This window comes from Triturus cristatus, chromosome 11 (assembly GCF_964204655.1).
Source record: "Triturus cristatus chromosome 11, aTriCri1.1, whole genome shotgun sequence".
Classification (NCBI taxonomy): domain Eukaryota; kingdom Metazoa; phylum Chordata; class Amphibia; order Caudata; family Salamandridae; genus Triturus; species Triturus cristatus.
In genome coordinates this window covers 1,181,155,395-1,181,177,488 of record NC_140594.1, presented here as the reverse complement: position 1 = coordinate 1,181,177,488, position 22,094 = coordinate 1,181,155,395, and the positions used below count along the sequence as shown (strand labels likewise).

The window sequence follows — 22,094 nt, the reverse complement described above, 5'->3', positions numbered from 1 at the left end:
CTGGTGGAGGGTGGCAGTGAGGGAATCTGAGAAAGAGGTCAGGGGTGGGGGGGAACTACAGAGAGATGAGGGGCACTGGTGGAGGGTGGCAGTGAGGTAATCCGAGGAGGAGGTCATGGGGCTCGGGGGGAATTACAGAGAGATGAGGGGCGCTGGTTGAGGGAGCAGTGAGGGAATCTGAGGAGGAGGTCATGGGGTGGGGGGGCTACAGAGAAATGAGAGGCACTAGTGAAGGATGGCAGTGAGGGAAGCCAAGGAGGAGGTCATGGGGTGGGGGAACTATAGAGAGATGAGGGGCACTAGTGGAGGGTGGCAGTGAAGGAATCTGATGAGGGGGTCATGGGGGGGGAACTACAGAGAGATGAGGGGCACTGGTGGAGGGTGGCAGGGAATCCAAGGAGGAGGTCATGGAGTGGGGGGAAATACAAAGCTATGAGGGGCCCTGGTGGAGGGTGGCAGTGAGGGAATCTGAGGAGGTGGTCATGGGGTGTGGGGGAGCTACAGAAAGATGGGGGACACTGGTGGAGGGTGGTAGTTAGGGAGTCTGAGGAGGAGGCCATGAGGGGGAGTGGCTATGGCGAGATGAAGGGTACTGTTGGAGGGTGGTAGTTAAGCTATCTACAGAGAAAGAGGTCAAAAAAGAGGTCAAAAAGACGTTTGCACCAGCAATAAAGCCGGCCCTGTCATGGCCTTTCTGTTTTCATTTATTTAATTAACAGTCAGGTGATTAGGACAACTGTGGAGCATACTTTATCATGCATGCTAATTATTTTTACTGCAATATTCAATGTTTCAAGTTTGATGGTGATTTTACTATTGTTTTTTACTGGGAATAGTGAAAGTGGAACTGAATGGTGGCTGATATGGGGCTAGGGCCCAAGGTCAGGTGTGAGATAAGGTGTGATGGAGAAGGGTGGTAGAAAAGTGGATAATCAAGCCTGTAAGAGAGTGCGCTGCAGAGTCAGAGGTCAGGTGGAGGTAGTAATGAAGAGGGTTTCTCCCTGAAGGCTCGCACAGAGGAAGCCCGGGTAGTGTCACTTGCTTGATACTCCCACCTTAGAAACTTCCTCTTCCCATCAAAGGGACATTGCATGGAAGAAAAGCACTTTTTGAGAGTGATAACATTTAGAAAGAGACTTTGAAAAGAGTGCGTTTTACTGTGCCTTGTAAGAGTAAGGAGAGATAAAGGAGGGCCCAGAAGCAGGCCTGGCTAGATATATAAGCGATAAATTGGGCCAGCAGTGGCCCACCCGAATGTACCCTTGGCCCACCCAAATAAAAATTCCTGGAGCCGGGCCTGCCTCCTGCCCCCAATTTTACCATTCCCCGTCCCACCCTTCGTGTTAGTTGGCACTAGCTTGGTTTTATTTTACCTTTGCCAATGCTTGATTACTTGCTTCACAAGCATTGGCTGCCGCTGCATGGCTCCCACGTGCTGGCCTCACACTTCGGAGCTGAGGAGACCCGTCCCCTGTTGCTGTAGACGCCTCGGTGCTGTTGCTCCACCCTGGTGTAGGCTGCCAGCTCCTCACCCTGCTCCTAAACCTCTTACTCATCAGCTCACAGCCTCACATCTACCGGGGCACATGAGCTGAGCTACCGGGAGCCGTTTGTGTTGGTCTTGGCGCTGTTCTGTGGTATTGCTTGCTGTGCTGGAAGGAGAGAGGGCTCCTTCCTGTCCACCTCTAAACAGGTGCCGGGGACTACAGAGAAAGGGGGCCGGGATTGACAACCCTTGTTGCATGTGACAATAAATGACCCAGTATTACATTCTCTCTATAATGGTGAGTTCAAATCAGAACATGCCAAATGTGGCCCTCGGGGTAAACGCACTGCTACTGGGCGCCAGAGACACACAAAAATCACTATTCGGCTCCCGGGCATCGGCTAAGCTTTATCCAAACAGTTCTGAAGTGCTGCTCACGTGGTATTAAGAAGTCTTTTCTTGCACTTTTTCGTCGAACAGCACGTCACAGAGACCGGTCTGTGTGCAACCCATTGATAAAACAAATTGCACCTCTGCCAGTGGCATAGTGTTAACTTTTGTTGAAATAGTGCCAAGAAACACGCTTATGCTGTTTGTGAGCGCTATAAAACACATAAATTGTACCTATTTCAGCTGCACGCAAGTTACCAACTGAAGCGTGTTACAATAGCGCTTAATGGAAGGTCCTTGCTCTTCATCTGATGTGTACATAAAATGAAAAGCATGTCACGCTTTGTTAGCACTGGAGTCGTAGAAGAATATGGAAGGATTTGCTGTCTTCGTCTTTCTTTTCTCATCTTGGTCTCTTTCAATCTTACTTTCATTAATCTTGCACTTAATTTACTAACTTTTCCTACTTATGCCTACTGCTGATTTTTGTTTCTACTCATATGTTGCATACTTCCTCTTACTGTGCTACGTAACCTCTTAATTTTACCTTTCTCTTACACCTCATATTTGTTCCCACTCTTACGTTTTATTATTCCAACATACTCTTGCTTCCACTTACAATTTATTACGCCTATTTCCTCCTGCTCTTACTCATTTCTCCTCTTACTCCTATTACGTCTTCTAACTGCTATTCTTACTTTTGCTACCGTATTTACCAATGCCCTTATTACCATTAACTTAGTCCTACCTACTCCTACTTGCACTCTTACTCCTGCATACTCCTACTTGAACCTACCTTCCACTACTTTTACATCTAAATACTTCAGCTCTTCTGCTTAGCCCTTCTTATGCCTATTCTTACTCATACTTGGGAGAGGAGTTGGCCTAACGGCTAGGGCGGTCGACCTCGAATCTGGGGAACTGGGTTCGAGTTTCAACAATGACGCTGAACATCCTGTGATTCTGGGCAAATCACTTAATCTACCTGTGCCTAACAAATATGAATGTGTCCTCATGTAACGCAACTGGTGCTCATGTAAAGCGCTATGATACCCGATACGGGTCAAGTTCGAGCTATATAAAACTCCATAAAATAAATAAAAATAAAAAAAATGAACAGGATCTGCTGGTCGCATTGGAAGGTAAACAAGCATTTGCAATGCAATTGGTCTCGCATTTGTGAGAGTTAGAGCTATTGACATTGTAAAGGACAGTGTATTTTACCTATGTGTTTTCTGCTTGGAGTGGAGTGAATGTGTGTGGTGTCAAGTGGACATATGTGGTTTGGATTGGAATTGTATTGTGTGGATTGGATCTGTGTAGAGGAATAATGTAATTATGTGGATAGTAATTGTGTGGTATTGAGTGTACTGGAATTATGTGGAGTGGGATTGTGTGTCATGGAGTGGGATTGTGTGTCTTGGAATGAGATTATCTGGAATGCTATTTTGCGTTGTGGAGTAGTATGTAGTGGAGTTTACTTAGGTGGTGTGCTGTTAAATATTATAGCATGATGTGGAATATTGTGGTGTAGATTGGATGTATGTGGTGTGTTATGTAATCTGTTGTTGGTTTGAATTATGTAGTTTGTTGTTGAATTATGTGGTGTGGAATGGAAATGTGTAGAGTTGAAATGTGTGACGTGGAAGTGTTCGCTGCTGGGTGAAAATTATGTTGAGTGGTATTATGAGGCATGGTGTGAAGTGTAGTTATGTGGAATGTTGCTACGTGACAGACTGGATTTATGTGGAGTGCATTTATGCAATATGGATGAGAGCATAATTATGTGGAGGTTAATTATGTGGTGTTGAGTGGTATTATGTGGAGTAATTATGTGTGATGAATTGTGTGGGGATGAATTGTGGAATTGTGACGTGTGGAATTATGTGGCATGGCGTGGTGTATAATTGTGCGGAGTGGAATTATGTAGCATTTTGCAGAGTTGTATTTTGTGGAGGGTAATTCTGTGTTTTGGAGTTGCGTGTAAATATGTTGTGTGACGTATAATTATATAGGTTGAAATGGAATTATGTGTACTTGAATTGTGTAGTGTGGACTGTAATTATGTGGTTTGGAGTGCTATTAAGTTGTGTGGAATGTTATTATGTGATGTGGAATTATGAGGTATGGAGTGAAGTAGAAATATATGTTTTTTCATATTTAGGATTGTAATTATGTGGTATGGAATGTAGGGTTAAATTATTTATAGTTGAATTGTGTGGCATGGAATTATGAGAGGTTCAAATGTGCTGAGTTTGGTAGAATTAGGTAGCGTGGATTTGAGCAAGCTGTGCACGCTAAGGCTTTTATGTCATGGGGTATAAAGTTGACAATTGTCTATTTTTCTTTGTAAAAATTATTTGGGCTGTTTCTTTACCTTCCGGTACATTTCTGAACAGATTGTTTAGCTAAATTGTAATGTTGCTTTGTGTGCGCATGCAGGGAAGAACGAGTGTATGCAAAAAATCATCCTATGTCTCAGTATTAACTTCCACACCTCTAAACAATAATCCCAATCCTAGAATGAGTTATCCGTTTGCTTTACAACAGTTAGTAAAACAAGGAAGTTGTTTGCGAGTCTGTAAGTAGCAAAGGTTTTAAAGGGACTTGTTTTTGTGCAAAGTATTGCTTTTCCCAGTTCAAGGAAGGGATAAAAAAATATCTTCAGATAATAATAGGGGTGACAGGATGGTGCGATAGCAGAATATTGATTTGGGTGGATCTGGCGAGGACTGCGGGCAGCAAGTGCTTGATACGCTATTTGCATAAGAAAATAATATATTTTTTTTCTCGTTATCCTCCATTAGTTATTAGTAAGGAAGGGGGAAGAGAAGCGTTCACCGACAGCATTCGGTTAGTCTTAGGGACACAAAGAATGCTGTGGTCTGTGGTAGATGGCGCCCAGAAGGCATACGTATATGTATCAGGAGCTGCCAAAGAAAGGAAGTGGAAATGCGCTTTAGACGTTGCTGGTATTGATGGCTACTGTGCGGTTGCAGACCTCGCTGGGCTGACAGTTGGTGGGGAAATGCTACGTTGTCATTGTAGGTTTAATTCATGAATCGCTCATTCTCTCTGGTGTTTGTCCTTGGGGTACTTGTTGACTGGTGCTACATATGGGATCTGGTTTGCCTTTGACAGCAGGTATGGTTTAGTGGGGTACATAGTGTAAATTAATGTTGGCGTGAGGAAACAAAAATCTGACCCTTTGTACATTTGATATTTTTGTGTGCATCATGCAGAGGATGAAAAGTAGCAGGAACGGCTTTGATGCCGTATAGGCTAGCAGGAAGAAATGTTTTGAGGTGGTCAGTTGCAGAGATTGTTCAACATTTTTAAAACTTCCATAGTGGCATTGGGGAGGCCAGCAGCTGAAAGGCTCTGTCTTTACTGGTAGGCAGTGGTTAGATGGTGACCGGTCATCAGTCTTTCTGTGGGTGATGGACAGGGGAGCAGTAGGCGGCGGTCACAGGTTTGCAGTGACATCCGAGGGGTGGTTTTAAAGGCGGGCAGAAAAGCATAATTGCGGGTTTCATAGGGGTGAGGGTAGAGTGTAATGGATGAGTTAGTAGCAGGCACGACGGAAGTGATCTGAGTTTGGAGGTGGTTAACTGAGAGGGCTTCGCTTGAAGGTGGCTCCTCAAGTAGGAGGATGTGTTTGGTGAGCCGGCTGGAGGCAGTGTAATGTAACTTTGCTGGAGAGCGCAGCAGCATTTACTGATGTATGTAAATCGCTCGATGAGAGGGCGGATGTGACCAATAGAGGAACCAGAATCCTTTTTTTATGGCTGGGGTGAGCCCCTGCAGTATGGCGGGTCGCTGGCCTGAGGGCTCTTGACTGGCGAGGAGAATGGGGGGCCCCCTTCATGTACTTTGCAGGGGGGCCCCCTCAAGTTTCGTTACGCCACTGGTCACTAATAGATAGGGGCGGATTGATACATAGGTTTAGGTACTTTGTATGAGCTTCTAATTGGTTAGTGGTATGCGTGATGCCCCCTCACTCAGTTACGTGACGTGCTGCTAGTACGCCAGTCTTTAGAACCTTTCTAGTTTGTTCAATGAGTGGAGGTAGGCTTTGCAGTTACTTAGCAGTAGCAGATGAGCATCAATCAAACCAAAATTGTGTATATACAAAAAATGTAGTCATGTTAATGTGTCCTCCATGATTGGATCATACACATTGTTGAGGAATACAGTCGAAATGCATACTTAATGTACAATTGGCATGCCTGGAATAGGTGGGCTAGGTTGGGTGGTAGGTTGTACTAATACTTAGGCTTACTTGTAACTTAGTTTTCTGGAATCAGAATGGAAGAATGGATTACTGTTGATAAATAGTAACTTAAGTAGTCGAACTGCGAATCCCCCGATATTACATGTTGACCAGATGAGATCGGTCAATGTAGTTATTGCAATTGTTTACATAAGTGTTTTTTGACCGTTGTTGAAAAAAATTGTATTTGCTTAAGTTGACACCATCCATCAATGTTTGTCTTTCTTATATCTTTCCTTTTCATCAGCACCCAGGGGCAGACGGGCAGGGACTGGGCAGTCGGCGGGACAGGAACACCACGAGGAGGACACCGCTGAGGGCTCCTCTGCTGGCCCCAGTAAGTCTTCTTGTTTTTAATAATATTTCTTATTCCATAACTTTTACTGCCCCATTTCTCCCGAACTATAGTGTGTTTCCAAATGCTATTTTTTTACCACCAATTATCCTTCGATCTGTACGGTTTCAAAAAGCTTATCCCTGCCTCCGCTATGATGACTGAGTACTACTACATACTATCAGTCTGTCTGTCTGTACTGTAGTAGCTAGTCTTGCCCAGTGCCACTCTTTGTGAAAGGTTGTAATATAAAACTCATATTCACCAGTAGCTCGTACAATCCGTTGGGTCGTTGTCTTGTACTACTTTTTACTCTTGTTGATGTTTAGGCTTTGAAAATTCACAGCAACAGCCCTACCAGATTTCTTAATATTTTGATATGATACCCTATAGGACATACAACTGTTGTAGGGATCTTGCACATACATTTGCACCAGAAAATAGGATGTTGGTGATGGTAGGTTGGACCTTCCTTGCACACCTCAATCAGAAATTCCGCACCCACCACAATTCCACTGCTTGACTATAGTACTGTCTTGTCATACCTATTAGGTCTCGGAACCCTCCCCCCAAGACAACCAACAAGTAGACAACCCAGAACATTAACACACCCAACCTCTGTCGTGGAAGCAATTCACATGCACACCCTTACTTTAATTTGCTCAATCGTGTAAGTTAGTCCACTCCACACCAAATACCACAAAGTCTATGTAAGTTTAAAATTTTTATTTCGATTTGAGAAGGTCTGTACACTGTTATCTTAGCAGCACCAACCGGCAAATCAATAACATTAAAACAATATACATTGTTACACTTATACAGTTGGGAATTAAATCATGATAACTGAAGTGGTGGAAGGCAGCACCACCATCCCATAGCAATTTAGTTTCTATACATTTATAAATGAAGATGTGAGTGAAGGGACCCCTCACCTCAGAAGAACCTAGTACTGGTAGTTGGTGCATCGTTCAGAAGCTCTGGTTCGTAGAAGCGAATCTTGCGTCTGTAATGCGAAAAAAGGAAATGGTGTGCGTTAGTATATTGCAACTTGCAAGCATTTCTCAGCCGTGCCAAAAAGTGTAGCATCTATGGATAAGCAATATGGACTAACAGTAACAGTAGTACACCAGTTCTTCCTAAAAAAGTGGCTTGTTAATGTTTGTTGACCGCCTGTACGCAGCGCGTAGACTAGACAGTAGCAGTGTGAGGCAGGTCATGTGGGCTCAAAGCTGTCTTAAGAAGCTGCAAGGTAAAGGTAACGTCACATGTGCATGGCTAGGGCTAATCAAGCAAATGCTACAATGATCATATAACTTAGTGTCTACTCTACTACTACCTGATTTGTACTAGTGATTTATGTTAGTATTAACTCATTTTTCAACCTTGCTACTGATCAATAGGGGGGAGGTGTATATGTTGCCTAATAAATGTGTAATGTTTTCTAGGCGCACTACCGACCACCATTGCTGGGGCCAGCGAAGGCGACGCAGAGGGCGAGGATGCGGCAGTTGCAGATAGCAACGGAGGGGGAGTGGCAGCACCAGTGGCAGGCGGTGGTAAGTTAGATTCATAATCTTTAACTATTGTTGAACTTGACAGCACACTCACTGCAAAGGTGTACTGTATGTATATGTATACTGTAAAGTTGTGAATTAGGGCCCCATTAGGATGGTGGGCGTATTGCCCCCGCCGGGCTGGCTGGAATTCACTGCCGTCACAGCAGGGGCAAACCTCCCGCCATCCCTGTAGAAAATATTCAGACATGTCTAGGCGGAAAAGGGTTCAATATGGCGGTGGTGTCTCTCTCACCACACCGGCAGCTATATAATCTGCATTTTGGAATGCCTTTGCGTGGCGGCATTACCGTCCGCCACGGAAAGGCATGCACACATTGCAGAGTATGCTTGGGGGCCCCCATGGAGGGTACCTACCGATGCTATGGTACCCCCCCGACTTTCAAAGCAAAACGTGACAGGCTCCGTGCGGGGCCCGTCATGTTGTGCTTGGAAAAGCAGCACAACATTTTAGCATTGCTTTCAGCAAAGCCAACCAGAATTTAAATTTAAAATAACAGGGTGCGCCCGCCACTGTGCCGGGCGCATCATCCTAATTAATTGTCCCCACGGGACCCCCACCCTTTTTAGCAGTCGGATGGCGGGCGGACAAAGTCCGCCCGCTATCCGATGTCGTAAGTAAGTATGAGTTCTTGGGGACGTTTGAAGAGTGAACTAGAAGACTAGAATTCCCTTTAATTGGTATAGGACTAGGAGCCGGAGTATTGAGTAACCAATGGCCTCATCTATCTGATTTCAACTCCGCTTTGAAAGTTTTATGGAGAAGAGCACCTGGTGCACTGTTCAACTAAAAAGTGTAAGACAGGTGGAAGGAAGAAGGACGGGCGACATTTAAAATGTTATGTACTACTGTGCTTTATTTTATAGTGCTACTCTACCATGCCACTATGTGTATAAATAATTACCTTGTCCTACTGTTTTATTAAGACTATATTTTACAATTGTCTTGTTTTTTTCTTTTTGATACACAGCTACTCCGAAAATCAACCGGAAGGAGTTGGCCGCCAAGGCACGGCGCCGGAAGCTGGAGGCAATCCAGCAGGAATACCGGCGGCTGGTGGTCCTAGCCGAGGAGGAGGAGGAGAGTGCAGCAGCAGCAATTCAAGCCTCCTCCAGTGCCCCGGGCCCCAGCCACCGCCCTCCAGCGGTACGGCGCCACCGTCTGGCGGCTGCCCGCCGCCACCGTGCCATCTCCGGTGCCCCCCCCCACTGTGGTTGCAACTGCCGCGGCCTTAGACGCCGCGTCGCCCATTTAGAGGACCAGATTCGTGTCCTCCTCCAGTCCCGCCCCACCAGTTAGTCCCTGTCACTGCCCCTTTTTTAATTCCTGTTTGTTTCCTCACTCGTTTGGGCGTTCTCTATTTCTATGGACAGTCGTTGGGGTTAGGGAGGGGGGTGGGTCAGCTTTTGTGGGTTTAGTTTATTTGTTAGGGTCAATTAAATATATTTTTCTATGTTACATGCAATGTTGTTAATGTTTTGTAGGTGGGGTAACTGTTTTACATCACACTGTTTCTTTGCTGGTGCATGGCCGCCCATAGCGTGTGTTTGATTTCAATAATTTGCTGATTGTATAAGACACAAACAGATAGATGCGACACACCTCACTCATTGACTGGTCCTACTATGCATTCTTTGGAGTGGTGTTTGAAACTGACATCATTGACAACATGTCCATTATTGATTCTGCCTCCCCCAAACTTCTCTCTTACCGGTGCTTGATGTTTATGTCCAACTGTGGCACAGCACTGGCTGCATGGTGAAGATGGTTTCCTTTTTCATACATGCCATGATTGGGGTGGTGGTGGTAGTATAGTAGTAGTATACACTGGCAGGGTAGCAGCATTTCCAAAAAAAGAAAAGGAGATAGTCAATCGCCTTTGAGAGACTGTTAGAGGAGTAGTTGAATGAAGTACATCACAGAATTTACCGAGCAACAAATATATGCTCAAATATTTGACAAAAAAAATGAATGCTGGATATTATGAGGATAGCCTACTAGACAGAGTTACAAACTATAGTTTTGTCGACTTGGCTATGCCTACAGTCTAACAGTTAGTGCTGTATATGAGGAATGACAACAAACAAATCAAATCAATGCCGGCAATTCATGCTGAGGTATATGTTCCTTTGTTAAATAAAATAACCTGTGAAATATCCTACTCATGGGTGGGCAAGCAGAAGAAGATCATCGCTCTGCATTGAAATTGAAGTAGTGTTGCTTTCACCACATCCGCCCCAGCAAGTGTGTGATTAAGTATTGGTGTACATTTAATTTAGTTACACCTCGACAATAAGTCACACAGCCCGGGGGAAGAGGGTTAGGGTCCGTTGATTGGATGGGAAGGGGGATTTTGGGAAAGGTTTGACATAGAAAAACAGTATGCATACATAGACAAACAAACGACAATCATTGAAGACTACCATACCATATCCATTCCATATGTTAAGGTATAAAAAAGGAAATGCATGCATGATGAGACCCGGATTACATACACTTCTATTTCTTGTTCTGTTCCGGCCTTAATACTTTAACAGATAGCAAATAGAAATTTTAAATATTGGTAGTGAAGAATCGTAAACACAGAGCAAACGTAATGATGATTGATAATAACAACTCCAAGAACACACTGTTGTAAAGAATGTATACAAGATATTAATCAAATTATTTAAAAGAAGTGAAAAGTGGATACTGTTACTGTCTTATCCTGGTCAAAAATGTGGACTGGTTTTTTGCATCTCGGCATTCCTCTTGCTCCTCTCGTCCATCAATCTTGGGTGTGTCGCCTCACCACTCGCCACTGCCCGGCTGGAATAAAAAGGTGATTGATTGGTAAGGTAATTAATATGCATTGTAATGTTTTACAAAGTTTTGGACAAGGCCCGGCCTGTAATTTTAGATTGAAAACCAAAGGGGATATTCAGAAAGAAAGTGAAAACAAATGCACAAGTGATGGTGTAGTGCAACAAGAACACTTTCCGAGGTGGCATGTATGCATATGCATCATCTCTACTGTAGTCTGTTTCCAGCATAGACCTTCAACAGTAACAGGAGAGATCAGGCCCACAGTGCTTACCATTAGCACATCCTACGTTAACACTTTAGAGTCCTTTTTTTTTTTCTCTCAAAGAGTTGGACAAACGCAAAGCACATTATCCATTCCAGACATAGCATTTTACAGTTAAAGTTAGTAAAATCAATGCACTGCAGTCATCCCACCGCTACACTCTATTCAACTTCTACACAGACATTTGGGTGTGCTGTGGTTGTGGTTCACGTGTTTACCTTTAGGCTTTTCCGTTTTATGCCACTCATGAAACATCCTCCTGACTTCATCATCAGCTCTGATACTTCTACTGACTGAAGATCGGCCTGCAGTACAAGTGTAATTTTTAGAACACAACAAGAGTAGAAATATAAATATTACTGACTTGAGTCATTCTTTATTGTGTACAGAAAGATAGATTAACACTAGTACACTTTGACATCATTCACTTTGTGCACAACAAACAACGCAAACACAAAGACCAATAGCTCAGAGTCAGGTGTCCAATGCATGCCATTAATTATCATCATTTATTACCTGTTACTTCTCATCTTAAGTTAACGGGCCGTCTCTTTCGCCATCATCATGACGGACGGTGCTGTTTAAGTCACAGTCATTTGCATTGCGCAGCAGATTGAGTGAGTCCCCTTCCTGTATTGAATTAAAAGCAATGTATCACCAAGATGCAGGAGAAGTACACATTTCTTGTTTGCCAGAAGAGGAAAATTAGTAATTACTAGTGTGTTCTGTAGAAAGTTGATTAGTGGCAGTGCACAATTACATCAATTCATGCGAAACACACCACAAAACAAAATCTACATCATTCAGTCTGCTATTCTGCGGCCAATGCATGGCATCAATCATTACCTGTTGCATCTCATCTCGTTAACGCTGCAGGCCGTCTCTTTCGCCATCATCATGATGGACGGTGCTGTTAAGTCACAGTCATTTGCATTGCGCAGATTGAGTGAGTGCCCTTCCTGTATTGAATTAAAAGCAATGTATCACCAAGATGCAGGAGAGAAGTACACATTTCTTGTTTGCCAGAAGAGGAAAATTAGTAATTACTAGTGTGTTCTGTAGAAAGTTGATTAGTGGCAGTGCACAATTACATCAATTCATGCGCAACACACCACAAAACAAAATCTACATCATTCAGTCTGCTATTCTGCGGCCAATGCATGGCATCAATCATTACCTGTTGCATCTCATCTCGTTAACGCTGCAGGCCGTCTCTTTCGCCATCATCATGATGGACGGTGCTGTTAAGTCACAGTCATTTGCATTGCGCAGCAGATTGAGTGAGTCCCCTTCCTGTATTGAATTAAAAGCAATGTATCACCAAGATGCAGGAGAGAAGTACACATTTCTTGTTTGCCAGAAGAGGAAAATTAGTGTGTTCTATAGAATGTTGATTAGTGGCAGTGCACAATTACATCAATTCATTCATGCGCAACACACACAACAAAATCTACATCACTCAGTCTGCTTTTCTGCGGACAATGCATGGCATCAATCATTACCTGTTGCATCTTATTTTCAGTTAATGGCCAGTCTCTCTCGGCTCTGAAGGAGGATAGCTATAGAAGTCATCAGATTCATGGTCCACTTGTTTTGGAAGGACGAGGAAAGTTTGAATTTGTTGTTACCATCATCCAATCATCATTCATGAGGGAAATGGAATTGACCAGGAGATGCAGTATGATCGAGCGGAGGAGCTGGATTCTGAGGACTGTAGTGTCAAATGGCAGACACCTGAAACTTGTATCTTAAATTAGAAGATTAGAAGACGGTGATAATGCATTGGTTGCGATTCACAAGTTTATAACCGGAACAACAGACACAAACAAAGGGGGAAAAAAGGGAGGAAGACAGTAAGTGCGAGCCTAATTGTCAGGGAAGTATAGCTCGTCCTCAAACTCTGGGGGATCTTCCAGTAGTAGGTAATCATCTGACACAATACTTCCGTCACCTGAGCCGCTGTCCTCATCTTCCTCTGTTGATTCATGCATTGTGTAATTCGGTGGTATGAAGTGCTGATTCATTTTGATCATTGTTAACCTCTCCACGTTTTTGGGAGATAGACTGGTCCTTCTCAAGGTTACAATGGAACCTGCAGCACTGAAAACACGTTCGGAAGAGACACTTGCGACAGGGCAAGCCAGATAGCTTATCGCCAGCCTGCTGAGCTGTGGCCATTCAGACCTTTTCCTATACCAATACTGCAATGGGTTTTGATCAACGTACACCTCTGTTTGGTCGTCCAGATAGGCCTGGACCATCCGCTCAATGTTCAGGGTTGCTGCTGGTAAGCTTTTGTGCTGTTTTTTCTGTGCATCAGCACTGTGCTTAAAGCCCATCTTTACATACCAATCTGATAATGATTGTACTCGGCAGAATGATCCAGTTATTGTTTTTGTAGTCGATGGTGATGGTGAGTGTTGCGATTGTGAGCCAACCGCACTGCCCTCAGCCGACGAAGTTGCACTTGATTCTGCATGGCCTGCTTCAGTATCAGTACTTGTTGTGGGTTGATGTGGCGGGCTTTTAATTAGCAGCCCTTCGTTTTCAAACTTGATGGCTGCTTCAGCTATACAACTTTTGTAGCGGGCAACATCAGTGTCGGAAAAAGAACGGAATAGTCCTAATTTTGCACGTGGATCCAGAATTGTGGCACAAATGTAATGGTCTTGTGACAAAATTTTATTTTGTATCCTTACATTTTCTGATAAGCGCCTGGATAAGCTCTCCACCAAGTCATGGGCTTGCCTTCTGTCCTCTACACCTTTGTAGGATTCAGACACATTATTCAGCTCATGCTCTAGCATTTGCAACAATGGGATCGCTTGGCCCATTGTACAGTCCTCCTTGCTGACTTCACGTGTGAAGACCTCAAAAGGAGACAGCATCTCAGTCAGGCATTGAATTAGGGTCCATTGCTCCCTCTGAAGGGTCATGCCTTTAACACTAGCATCACTGCTTCTGTACCAGACATAATCATTGAGTGACCTGTGCTGTTCGTACAGACGATCAAGCATGTAATACGTTGAGTTCCAACGTGTTGCCACCTCCTGGATGAGTGCCTTGACTGGCACCCTACGGTCACGTTGGATGATCCTCAGCTGCTTCCGAGCTTTAAAAGAATGGCTGAAATGAGTGCATATTCTTCGGCAGATGGACAGTAAATTGCTTACTATGGGTTCTTTTTTCAGAAAGTCTTGCACTATAATGTTTATGCAGTGTGCCAAACACGGAACCCTGAAATAGGAACCAAGTTCCATGGCCTTAAGTACATTACTGCCATTGTCTGTGGCAACAAAACCAATACCAAGCCCTCTGGGCTGCAGCCATTCCAAAACCTTGGTGCGAAACTCTTCTAAAATGTTTTCAGCCGTATGAGATTTCTCCATGGCGAACATGGCTACAGTTGCATGTTTCCGAGTACCTTCAAAAATCGCAGCTGTGTCAACAACACCTCGTGCAGATAGTTGATCTTTAACCCCCACAAAAGAGATCCAGTGTGCAGTGATACACATGTAATCTGTGGCTTGGCAACTGGTCCACATGTCTGTTGTCAGGTGGATATTGTGCACAGCACTCTTCTGCAAAGCTTGTCCAACCAATTCCAGCACATCATGATGTAGTGCCGGGACAGCAATTCTTGCGAAATAGGATCGGCTTGGAACTTTCCATTTCGGGCAGATGGCAGACACAAATTCAAGGAAACCCACCCCTTCCACAAATGAAAAAGGAAGAAGGTCCAGCGCTAACATTTTAGCCAGCTTCGCATTGTACAATCGTGCCATTGGGTGGTTGCGTTGGAACTGCCCCTCCAACCTAAACATGCTGTCAATGGTAGGCTGGCTTACTTTCCTTAGTGGTGCCATTAACCCACTAAGGCTCAAAGACACAGATTGTCTCATTGAGGTACTCGCCGCCGGTCGCCTTGGTGTCTCACCCACACTCTGAGTATGGCTCTTACTGCGGTGCCACTCTGATGTTACTGAGGAGGATGTGGGCGTTACCACTGCAGTGACTGCACTACTGGAGACAGGGCTAGAAATGCCTCCCTGTTCTTCACCTGCCACCACAATAATATCGCTCCCTGATTCCTGACCAACTTCAAAGGGTTTAGTTTTCCTACTTTCTTTTAACTTAAGTAGGTGATCCTCCCACACAATACTGTGGTGTGTTCTGAGATGACTTGCTTGTCCTCCGGTACCATAGTTTGTACCAAGCTTACCACGCCGAACACCTTGCCGACAAATTGCGCATATAGCAATGTTCTCCTCCTTGGCGCTAACAGAAAAGAAGTCCCAAACTGGGGAGGAGAACTTTCTGGCACTGCTGGATGTGCCACTTTCAACACCAGATGAACTTGAGGGGGTCCTTGAAAATATGTGACCCTGTCCACCTACACTGTGACTTTTACTACCACTTCCTACTGAGGTGGTTGAGCTGGATGTAGGTCCCTGCCGGGCCTTGGAAAATATGGCAGCTGGAGGTAGTGGTGGTGTAACCTGTGTTGGTGAGATCAGTGCTGCATCCCGCTCAGTAGCAGCCTTTCTGGATAGGGTTAGAATGTCGGTCTCCAATCCCTTTGGGGCGGGAGTAATGTGCGTGATGACTGGCTCGTCTTCATCAACATCATCACCCCCCTCTTCTACATCTACCTCCATAACTCTAAGTTTTTCTGGGACCTTCCTTTTCAGAAGCAATGTCTTGTGGCGTACTTCACTCTCAGACCGAGCTGGTGGGACCCAAGTGTCATCACGATCATCAGAAGCGGGGCTTGAAGAAGAAGATGATGGACTAAGCCTCCTTTTCCTTGCTGGTGGTCTGGAAGACAATAGATGTTCTGAAACAGTGGTTTGACTTCGCTCCGCTTTGTCTGCAGGAAGCTCGATTTCCTGAAATGCCCCTACGTCAGGAGCAACAACTACTATGGTGGGCTGTTGTGGCGGCTGCTGCTGTTCTGGTTGCGGCGGCTGCTGCTGCTGTTCTGGTTGCGGCGGCTGCTGCTGCTGGTCTGGTTGCGGCGGCTGCTGCTGCTGGTCTGGTTGCGGCGGCTGCTGCTGCTGTTCTGGTTGCGGCGGCTGCTGCTGCTGTTCTGGTTGCGCCGGCTGCTGCTGCTGTTCTGGTTGCGCCGGCTGCTGCTGCTGTTCTGGTTGCGCCGGCTGCTGCTGCTGTTCTGGTTGCGCCGGCTGCTGCTGCTGTTCTGGTTGCGCCGGCTGCTGCTGTTCTTGTTGCGGCGGCTGCACACTGATCTGCTGAGTTTGCGCCTGCGTTGAACTTGATTGTGTACTACTTTGCGGTAATGACATTTCTTCAACATCGCTGCCCGTTAGTAGACTGGCTACCTCTGCGACAGTAAAGCCCTTGGGCCTAGGTTGGTGGGGTTGCTGGACCGCTGTGCTGCTCCCAGCTTGGTTCCCGGACAACGCTTTGGTGCCAAAAAAAACCTTGGCCGGCACACCACCAGTCGTGGTTAATGGCACTTCCTTTTTCTGTTCCTTCTTCTCACCAGCAACTTTCTTGGTACTGGACCTGGTACCTTTCTTTGGGGCCATCTTATTCCGACGTCAGGCAGGAGGCAGATGCACAACAAGTTCTGGTCACACGTGGGCGTGATGCGCAGCAGGACTTCTGTCTGGCTGGCAGTACAACGGGTAGCCAGGTGATGCCGATGACACCTCCTACTCTGTCTTTTGTGCACCTAAAAGCAAAGAAGACAGGAGAAGAACATCAGTGAAATGTTGCATTTGTTTTTGTGGTTCAGTTACTTAGTACTGTACTAGTGCAAACAAAAGATAGTCTAGCCATTTATGAATTTTTTTTAACTAGAGCTATGTTATACTACTAGTACTGTGTACAGCCACACTACACTCTCAGGAAGGTGATGTCTAAAAATTCAACAGATCACACAGAAAACAGTAGATTACTAAAGCTGTGGCTACCTGCTCTGGTAGCAGTGGATGAAAGCAGGCCTGTTGCCAGACAAGGCCAGGCAAGCTTGCAGGCCTAGGCCTCAAAATGGCCACCAGCCACATGGCGAGCCCCAACAACATCAGCAAGGCCACCCCAAAATACACACTTCCCCAACTCAATCCAATGCCATCCATGCCCAAAATGATGTCTAAAATCAACAGAACACACAGAAAACAGTAGATTACTAAAGCTGTGGCTACCTGCTCTGGTAGCAGTGGATGAAAGCAGGCCTGTTGGCAGACAAGGCCAGGCAAGCTTGCAGGCCTAGGCCTCAAAATGGCCACCAGCCACATGGCGAGCCCCAACAACATCAGCAAGGCCACCCCAAAATACACACTTCCCCAACTCAATCCAATGCCATCCATGCCCAAAATGATGTCTAAAATCAACAGAACACACAGAAAACAGTAGATTACTAAAGCTGTGGCTACCTGCTCTGGTAGCAGTGGATGAAAGCAGGCCTGTTGGCAGACAAGGCCAGGCAAGCTTGCAGGCCTAGGCCTCAAAATGGCCACCAGCCACATGGTCAGGCACAACAACATCAGCAAGGCCACCCCAAAATACACACTTCCCCAACTCAATCCAATGCCATCCATGCCCAAAATGATGTCTAAAATCAACAGAACACACAGAAAACAGTAGATTACTAAAGCTGTGGCTACCTGCTCTGGTAGCAGTGGATGAAAGCAGGCCTGCTGGCAGACAAGGTGTGAGAAGTTGGCCTGGTATATGCTGTTCACTAGTTCTAGTGACCACCTTGTACCATGCCAAGCAACCCTTATGGTGTGGTTGTAAGTCAACCTTTTTGGACTAGCTGCCCTAGTGGTAGCGTAGGCTAAGCAGTCTTTGAGGCTAAACTCGTGAAGCGTGTTAAGCAAGCTGTTTTACCAATAGTAACCCCCTTTTATACCAATGAAAGGACACCACACAGATATATATTCAAAATATATATGTATTTATTTCTCAAAGTAACCCCTAGTCTCTTTATGAGCACAGGAGCACAAATCGTCAAACAAGATTATCACAGAATACACAGAAGTTGCACTTTATATGGATAGGCCCTGGTGGCCACTCGAACCATATACTAAAATAGTGGTATAAGTACCACGAACAGAAAAGGGAAAAGGCCTAGGGCCTCTAGAATCGCTGGGCCTACAAGGAGCTAACGTCAGTTAGTGACCAGGAGGTCCACGGGTGGCGTGTGCAGAGCAAATAGTCACACGCGTGCTCCCATAGGTTTCAATGGGTGCGTAAAAAGTACAAAGTTACTGCAAAAGGAATCTTCCGGATGACCTAGGAACTTAAGATTTGGAACACAGGCACTAGAGATGTAATACTACACTTGGGCACAGGTGTGCCAGCTTTACCTCACCCACAGGAAGCGGGTGCATAGGCCTCGAAGTGCGTCGGGTTTCTTCTATCTGTTCCGTGGGGCCTGTAGACAAAAGTGCTGCAGGCGGTCGGTCGGGAAGAGATGCAGTGGATCCAAGAGTGGATCGGAGATGTTGAAGACCTGTAAGCAGAGGGGACAGTGTTCACAGTCACTAGCCAGTGACCAGCGTGGCACCAGGTGGGTACCAGGCGATGTCGGGTGCAAACAGGTGATGAGGGGTAGCTTGTCTCCGCAGCCACGTGGTCCCTGAAGGTCGACGACGTCCAGGAGTCGGCTCACGAGCTGTCCCACGCAGGCTCTCGCTGTCGGCGGTGTCGGCGACTTGATCGAAGCAAACAAGCCTTGGCAAAAGCAATTGCAGGAGGATTCGGAAATCAGCTGTTGGTTCTGACCAGCAAGGTCAGAGGGATTGCTCCTTTGGAGGGGAGCAAGGGCCAGTCTGGAGCAACCAGACCAGCGGTGTTTGTCGTAGATTTCGTCGCCAAGATGGCCACTAGCCAGCGGGCCAGCAACCGGTTAGGCGCGTCGAGTGGCAAAATGCAGAAGGGCCCCACGCAGATCGTGGAGATGCTGGAGGGCTCACCTTTGGTGCAGATGCTGCTCGAGGGTTGGGCTTCTCAGGACCCAAAGCACAACTTGGAGGGAGCCTCGGTGGTTGCACTGGTCAGCTTGTCGTAGTCGTTTCAAGATGGCTGGCTCCACGTGTCTCGGTGCCTCCACGGGTCTCCTCTTTGCAGGGACTGTGGATCGGGCGGTGAGAGGTCTGGAGGTCCAGGTCTTGTCAGTCTCTGGGCTCGGGCTCCGGCGGGAGGCGGCGGCAAAGCAGACGGTGATTCGCTGGATGGTGCTTGCGTTAGCAAGGTGGTCACTCCCTGACCACAGGGGAGATTTTCTTCAGTCTTCTGTGCAGCAGAATGTCGAAGTTCCCGTCTTCTTCTTAGTTTCAAGTTGATTCCAGGATGTCTGAAGTCTTAGGACACAGCTCCTACCTTTATTCGGATTCTAGGGGCCGGACTACCTGCTAGGTCCCTCCCTATGGGTGGGACCAGGAAGGGGGGTGGTTACACCCCCAATCCTTTGTCCAGCTCGCCCCAGGCCCGGGACTGGTGTGCCCCAGGACCGGTTTGAACTGGCATATGCACCGAGGCTCCTTGTGAGCCACAGGCATGTCTGGTTTCTTTCAAGCCCTACCTGACCAATACACAAAATCCTGTCTGGGGTGGTGCATGCACCTCCCCTGGCAGGAAACCCTTTGTCCACACCTCCCAAGCTGGAAGGACTCCCAGCAGCAGGAGGGCAGACTTGTGTCTGTGGTGGCAGCATCCATTTTGTGGAGCTGAGGCTATGTCTGATTTTACCCGGGTTTCAGGTACTGTACATGTCGTGTCCCTCTAGAAGGGTGGAATGCTAACCCCGTCGCCAGAATTGGCGAGGGGTTAGTATTCCAATTCGTATGACACCTTACTCGACATGTTTTGATAAAGCCAAACCAAAGATAGCATTTAACCGCGAGGTTCATAATGCACTTAAGAGTATATGGTATGACGATATCTGGAAACAGTAGAAGGAAGTTGTTCCGACCACTGCAGACAGGCTCAGCTCATGCCAGAGCACCATCTCACATGGAACCAAGCACTCTGCCTTCAGGATTGTTAAGGCCTGCCATAGGAGTGACTTATAGGTTACCAGGTGTCCCATTTAAGGTTAGGTATAGGTATACTACACCTAAGTAAGAGGTGATTACACCAACTTACCCCAGCTGAGTGATCAGCCAGTTGTGTCAGATTGTTAGGCCAAGCCTGGGGTGGCATAATACATGCTGCAGCCCCTGGCAGGCCTTGGGTACACCAATGCCCTGGGTACCTAGTGTACACTGGTACAGGGGCTGACAGGGTGATCCAACCAATTGGGTATGTACCTAGGGTACATGGAGTCCATTTTACAGAGAGAGCAGATAGCCTGAGAGCCTGAATGGCAGGATCTCAGGCCAACTAAGTCGAAAAACCAGCTAGACACTAGGCAAAAATTTGGGGGTAACCATAGTCAGATATCCACCTTCCTACACAACCCCCCCCCAAACGAAGGGAGATAAGGCTGACCTTGACCAGGTAAGCCTATATTGCCCAAGTGGCCATATAAGGAGGAACCAGCACTGGCATGGTTACCCCCTGTCTCATGGTCCACTAAGCAATCCCTCACCCTAAGGGTATCAGAGGGTCTCCACCATAGGGAATCTCTACCTGTGGTGTGTCTTGGCAAAGTAAAAGGCTGGTGTTGAGATGGAGTACTGAAGTGAGTGTCCTCAAAGTGAGGCCTCAGCTTCCTCCAATCATCCTCCACCATGGATGCCTTTCTTTCTTTAACTGAGTTGCACTGTGCTCTCAGGGTCAGCCTCTGGCTACCTAAAGCTGGAGGCTGGGTCCCTTTTGTGGGCTTACTGGAGGGACAGGTCAGGTTTGGGGCCCTAAGGTCCCATGTTTGCCTGTGCCCAACAGAATCCCCCTGGGGGAGGTCCCTAACTACCTGTAAAGGAGATCCCTCAGGAATGTTTTTACCCATCACCTGACTAGGGCTACTAGCCAGGCAATCCTCATTCTTTTGATGGGGGGGTTCTTGTGGACAGGGGCCCTCTGGGGGTCCACTGGCCTCCCTGACCTCTGCAGCCCTGGGCTGACTGAGGCAGGGTAGAGAGAGGCAGGCTACCTGCACCAGACTGGATCCCACCTTGGAAGGGGCCACTGACATCAGAGGCTCTGCCAGGCCAGGCCTGGCTACCTCTGGGGCAGTTCCTTCACAAGGGGTGAGGTCAGATCCCTGAGGAGGCTGACCTTTTCCTAATGTCTGGGGAGAGGGAGACTTTTCTTCCTCCCCACTACTCTCAGTTTGTGTGGAGTGATCCATTGTTTCAGGCTTCACTACACCTATGTCAGTCTGAGTATAGGCTGAGACCATTACAGCCTTGCCAACCTTTTCAGGGGGGCACTCAGTTTGTGTTTGAGCTGTGACTGTCACAGCTCTGCCAGTCCCTACAGGGAAGTCTGTCTGTGCCTGGGCTGTGGCTACCACTGCCCTTCCAACCTTTTCAGGGAGGAAATCTATTTGGACAGGGGTTGTGAATGGCACAACCCCCCTACCCTTTTGTGAAAGGCCTACCATTTTAGAATGGGTGTCTTGTTCAACTCCAGCCCAAGCTGAGAGTTCTAAGTCATTCCCCAGTAAGCAGTCTACAGGCAAGGTTGGGGACACTGCTACCCTTTTAGGGCCAGTGACCCCTCCCCAGCTGAGACATACCTCTGCCATGGGATGACTGTTCTGTTTGCCATCAATGTTAGTCACCTGGTAGGAGAAACCGGGCAAAAGCTGCTCAGAGGGAACTAGCCAATGGGCCACCATTGTGATGCTAGCCCCAGTGTCTCTGTAGGCCTCAGCTTTTGTACCATTGATGTAGGGCTCCTGTCTGTACCTACCCAAAGTGTTGGGACAGGCAGTGAAGTTGGCAAACCCCATGCCACCATCACAGACAAGAGTGGTTGCTGTAGGGGAATTGGCTAAGCCAGGGTCCCCCTGTGTTCCCCAAGTAAACCCACCCAGATTTCTGGGGGCACTCCC

General features: G+C 46.7%; 1 protein-coding gene across 1 annotated transcript in view; it reads left to right on the top strand.

The window, feature by feature from the left end:
• LOC146788677 (uncharacterized) overlaps window positions 1-9,416 on the top strand; it is a 129,378-nt gene extending 119,962 nt beyond the window's left edge. Inside the window, exons 2-4 of the mRNA XM_085635907.1 lie at window positions 6,397-6,486; window positions 7,929-8,039; window positions 9,029-9,416. Of these exons, the coding sequence (XP_085492033.1) occupies window positions 6,397-6,486; window positions 7,929-8,039; window positions 9,029-9,124 (297 nt within the window). The 3' untranslated portion in view covers window positions 9,125-9,416. The remainder of the gene's footprint in view (window positions 1-6,396; window positions 6,487-7,928; window positions 8,040-9,028) is intronic.
• The last annotated feature ends 12,678 nt before the right edge of the window (window positions 9,417-22,094 follow it).